At 41.9% G+C, this 5877-nt stretch overlaps 1 gene segment (V, D, J or C); it reads left to right on the forward strand.

Moving 5' to 3' along the window:
- The first annotated feature begins 3468 nt into the window (after nt 1-3468).
- Nucleotides 3469-3984, forward strand: LOC120303676. The segment is given in 2 exon segments: nt 3469-3573; nt 3660-3984. Coding segments are annotated over 2 exon segments (372 nt in total).
- The last annotated feature ends 1893 nt before the right edge of the window (nt 3985-5877 follow it).

Raw genomic sequence — 5877 nt, forward strand, 5'->3', positions numbered from 1 at the left:
GCAATGAGTGGGTGTATAACAGTTAGAGGTTTCAACCAAAACCCATGCAGTTCATCTTCACCTGGTGCTGACCAATTTTTTATTTTCTTTGCTCTTTTTTCTACCATTTTTGTTGTTATTACTAGTTCTTTCATTTCAACTTCTGTTTTATTTGCATCCACCTCTTTTAACCAAGCCGCATCCGTGTTGTATTTCTTTGGGTTATCCCATATCTGCTTCCAGAACTGCACTGTTTCTTCCTTGGTCAGGTACGACTGATTCTCTTTGCAGTTTCTCCATTGATGGATTGGTAGAAACGTTCTGATTGGATTGAAATTGGAGGTTCTGCCTATAGTTTGCAATTCGAGCTTCATATCTACTGATTTTCCTGGCTATAGCTGTTATTTGTTGCTTTATTATTTCCAGTGCTTCCTTGATCTTCCTTGTTTCTAAGTGGTATTCCTTGATTAGGTATTCTTTGGTCTTCTTGTTCTTCAGCTTCTTTTCTTTCATCTGTTCTAGCTTGCTTGCATGTGATCTTAACTTGCTGATCTTATTTTCTAGTTTAACCTTCCATTTTTCTGGTGCACTGTTTGTTTGTTTTTCTTCTTTGTTGATTTTGCATCCCAGGTATTCAGTTATAACTGCAGCGGTGCTGTACATTAGTTGGTTTGTTTCTTGCAGTGAATTGGTGCTTATACTTGCTATTGCAGTATTTGCATCTTTTAATGCTTGTGCTAGCTGTTTCTTTGAAACAAGCTTCAATGCAGGTAGCCTTATTCTGTTGGTTTTGTGCTGTTCTAGATGCTCAGTTATTCTTTGTTTCAATTCTTTTATTTCTTTAGTTAGAGGGTTTTGTTCTTCCTGAGGAAGAGGTGCATGGTTTCCAAATGAGAACAGTTGTATATCTCTGCTGGATTCCTTCACTGCCAACTCCCCCTGGTTTGCCTCTACATTCTGAATTACTTCTGGTAAGGCTTTGATTTCTTTGCCCTGGGTAAACCTTTGCAGTTCGTCCAATTCGGTTTCTGTGAATATTTTATTTCGTGTTATAAATCGGCGTTGATCTGCTAGTCTCTGTTCTGTTATTTCTGATTCTGGATGTTGTTCTTTCCAGAATTGGTGCATTCGTTTTAGATATCCTCGTCTTGTTGGACTTGATCTGTAGTAACAGATCATTATTTCTTGGTTTTCCATCACTGTGTATCTGCGACGGGTAAACACCTTTTCTTCCAGTAGTTCTGCAGCTGCTGGCCCTGGTTGCTCAGCCAACAGTCCTGTAACCCATTTTCCACCAGATATCCAGGAACTCCAATATCTAGCGCGGACCTTGTTAACCCGGGCGACGTCTGAGCCGGTATGGCATTCTGCAATTTACGTCTCACCATATTTTTTATGGGAGAGACACTCTTTGTCTGACTCCTCTGATGAGACCTGTCCAGTATGGTTGAACCTCTAGCATAGCTCTCATCTTCATCAGAGTACACAAGCCCCACAACCACGTCAAGGTAGTGCCTCACTGGGGGTTATTATTATTATTATTATTATTATTATTATTATTATTATTATTATTATTATTATTATTATGTCTGCCATTGCTATTTTTATGTGGAGGGAAGTTGTTGTCCTGCCTATGGAAATAAATAAAAACCACAGAACAGTTATCAGCTGTTTATATGCATTTCCATCATGCAGCATATTAGAGAACTAGACACTATTTATCTGCCAATTCTTAAATTCCTCAAATGATGCGTCCAATTGAAATTTCAAGACATGACTTTGCTTTTTGTAAAATCAACTTGTTGCTACACATATTTCTTAAAGATTAAGAAAAAAATGTACTTTGAATGACGTGGAACTTTTTAATCATGTCTTCAATATAGCATGAAGGAACTCTAGTAGGTCAAAGCAGTATGCAGATCTTTTATCTTGAGGGCTATGTAAATTCAGTGACAGCTTCCTGTTCAAAGGAACCATATCATCCTGCTCTCCTGCTGCACTCAAAATCACAAAGGTTAAGGGCTTGTCTGAATGTTTTCCCATCCTTAAGGGTCCTCCAATCTTTTGAGTGAGCAAAAATGGCACCATGGCTACACCTCCTGTCCTTGTTAGTTGTCCTCAGAGGTATTATTTTTGCCTCCAAAGAAAGTGGTTATTCCTCTGTTTCTTGTGTTTACCTGCAAAAGGTCTTATTAAACAAGCTTTCTTTCTAGGTGGCCAATCTGAGGTCCAGTTGGTGGAATCTGGAGGGGATGTGAGAAGACCTGGAGGGTCCCTCCGTCTCTCCTGCCAAGCCTCTGGATTCACCTTCAGCGGCTATTGAATGGGCTGGCAGTGTACATCGTGTGATGGAGGAGGAGACTGATGGTTTGTTTGATGTTGAGATTGAGTGATGGATGTGATTGATGTATTTGTTTAGATGAGGGTGATGATGTTTGTGGTTGTGTGTGATTAGGGGGGATGATGATGATGAGATGTTGTGCTTGTGTGTTTTGTGTGATTGATGTTTGTGTGACGAGTTGGTTGGATAGTGTGTAGTAGGTGGGAGTGGTGATTTTTGTGATGATTGTTTGTGGTGAGTTGATTGTGATTGTGATGAGTTGTGTGATTGTTGTGATTGTGATTGGTTGATTGAGATTTTGAGTTTTGTTGAGATGAGTGTCTGTTTGAGATTTGATGATGGTGATTGAGACAGGCTCCAGGGAAAGGACTGGAATGGGTGGCATTCATAAACACCGGTTCTGGTACTTACTACTCAGACAAAGTGAAGGGACTGTTCATCATCTCCAGGGACAATGCCAAAAGCCAGCTGTATCTGCAGATGAACAGCCTCAAAGCTGAAGACACGGCAGTCTATTACTGTGTGAGAGACACAGTGAGAGGAACTATATGTGAAGCCAAGCAAAAACTGCCCATTTCACACAGCAGCTCTGTAAACTTTTCTAACAAAAACAACTTCATCAATTTGGATTCTCCCTTCATGTCTTCATTCTGCACTTCAAGCTTCATCCATTCAATGTATAGGAATAATACTCTTTTTTTATGCAATTTCAATTTCATACTCAATCCAGGTTGATATTTACTCAGTCTATTCATTCCTGACCCCCATCCACTGATTTCACCACCCATATTTTTTAGCCCTCAATTTACTAACATTATTGTTCATTTATACAAATTAAATCAGGAGAAATATTTGGTGTTGTAGATGTGACAGCCACAGTCAAAGTCCAACTTCTAGGCCAGGACTGATTGCCACCTACTCCAGATTTTTGCATTTTAGATATGATAGTCCTACATTTATTTTAAATTAAATCAGGACAACTAGTTAGTGTTGCAGATGTTAAAATACAAAGTTCTACTTGTGAACTGAGTCTGATAGACTTAAGCCATCTTTCTTATAAACTGGTTTTAACTTCCACATGAAAATTAGATGCAAATGAAGTCACTGAGCTGTTTCTCCTTTAAATATACACAAACACACAAATGGGAATCACAGAGCCAAAGGTGTCATTGTTCTAAAGGAAAAGAGTTTTCCTTACTGCACAATGGGTCTTGCCATTCTTCGTCTTCTTTGTTTAATAGCAGCTCCTGTGTGTGAGTATCATCCAGATGGACCTGAACAATGAGATAAAACAAAAAAATAGGGTTGTGTACTAATTCCTGCTTTGTCATTCATTTAGATGTCCACTCCACCATCCTACTTGTAGAATCTGGACCAGGAACAGCGAGCCCTGGAGGATCCTTCAGATTAACTTGCAAAGTGACTGGTGACTCCATCAAGAATGCATACTGGGAGTGGATTCGCCAGGCTCCAGGAAAAGGACCAGAATGGGTGGGCCAGATAGACTGGTCTAGTAATAACTGGAGGATATACTATGCCTCATCCCTCCAAAGCCGAACAACCTTGTCTGCCGATGACTCCCGCAATGAATATTATTTGACAATGAGGTCCCTGACAGCTGCAGACTCAGCCACATATTACTGTGCACGAAGGTCACAGTGAGATAAAGCAAAGGAGGAAGTGTGAAAAACTGTTATGCATGTAATGGAAGAACAAGAAACACAAAATGGTTATCAACCATCATTTTCTGTTGGAAAGGCTCTGATGCTCAGTATTGGGGCAACTGTTTTGAATGATTTAATTTTTTCTTTGGTGGATTATTCAAGGTAATTCTGATGTGCTTCCTATTGGATACATATTATACCAATTTTGCAGGGACCTCTGATTAACTTCCAAGGGCCGTATAATGTGCTGCTTTCAATCTGAGGAACTGTTTGGCTTGATACGGGATGACCTTAAAAAATTCATCTGTCCTCTGGAATTGGCTTGGCCCTATTTTTCCAGAAAACCAGTTCTGCCTGGTGTGCAATGCCCAATAAACCACACACTGAGGTGTAGATTTACAAATGCTTTATTCTGTGCAGAAGAAAGGACACAGGAGGATCATTCCCAATAGGCATGTGTAAAGTCCACTCCTCCAATAGTACACTTTTTATAGATACTTTTCCATAAGCCCATCTTAAGCCAATCCCTGTTAGGTCATCCTATGACAGTGATGGTGAACCTTTTAGAGACCAAGTGCCCAAAAACTGTCCCCCGCCCCTGCTCTGCCTCCTGACCTGCCTGCTCCAGGCCTGCCCGCCCCCGACCCACCCACCCACAGGGCCACTCACTGCGTCCATGGCCCGCTGCAGATTGCCCAGGCAGCCCTGCAGTGCCATGCCTTTTGCCCACACCCCTCAGCATCATCTGCACACTATGGGGTGCAAGAGTGGAGTCTTGTCCCTTTTGCCCGGCTATGTACTTGGCTGTGCGGCTCCGTGCGGGCCATGCCCGGGAGCGACTCTCCTCTAGGGGGGCTGCTGGTGAGGAGGGGGCTATGGTGGAAGGTGGGGCTGGGGCAACAGTTCACGTGCCCATAGAGAGGGCTTCGAGTGCCACCTCTGGCACACGTGCCATAGGTTCGCTACCTCTGTCCTATGACCTTACCAAGGTTTGTTAATATTGCTTAGCTTGCATTTACCATGTCCAGCAGTCATCAGCACATTTGCCTCTAATTTCCAGTAACAAGTGATACATTATGTTATCATTAGTACATTAGCTCCCCCAAGTCCCTCTTTTCTTAAACCGTTGCCTGTGACACATCTGTAAAATAGAAATAGCACTTAGATTTATACACCGCTTAATAGTGCTTTACAGCTCGCTCTAAATGATTTACACAATCAGTACGTTGTCCCCAACAATCTGGGTCCTCATTTTCCTGACCTCGGAAGGATGGAAGGCTGAGCCAATCTTGAGCTAGTGAGAATTGAAGTGCTGGCAGTGGACACAGTTTGCCTGCAATACTGCATTCTAACCACAAGGAAGGAAGGAAGGAAGGAAGGAAGGAAGGAAGGAAGGAAGGAAGGAAGGAAGGAAGGAAGGAAGGAAGGAGGATCCCCAACAGTCCAGGTCCTCCATTTACCAACCTCGGAAGGATGGAAAGATGTGAAAATCGAACTACCTAACTGCCGGCAGCCGGCAGCCAGCAGAAGTAGCCTAACCAACTGTGCCAACATGGCTCTTTTATATTCATTGATATATTTAGGTTGCCTGTGCATGAAATTGCCTTGTTCCACCCTAATGAAACATATTCTGAGGATTTTACTAACTAAGGTAATTCCATTACTTCTCATGCACTAGCAAATATCTGCAAGTACCAATTTTCTATAGAGACTACAATTTTAGGCGACGGGGTCTTTTGCCTCTTCCTTCATTCCCCCCACTCCCTTTGCTGCTTATTTCAATTTTGACTCTACTTCTTTACTTGCAAATGTGGGAATTAATTCCACAAAAAGTGGTCCACATCTTCATCATGCAGAGAACTAGACAGTTATCTACCAGCTTTAATATTCCCT

Source organism: Crotalus tigris, unplaced genomic scaffold (assembly GCF_016545835.1).
Source record: "Crotalus tigris isolate CLP2741 ecotype Arizona unplaced genomic scaffold, ASM1654583v1 scf7180000024473.799607, whole genome shotgun sequence".
NCBI lineage: Eukaryota > Metazoa > Chordata > Lepidosauria > Squamata > Viperidae > Crotalus > Crotalus tigris.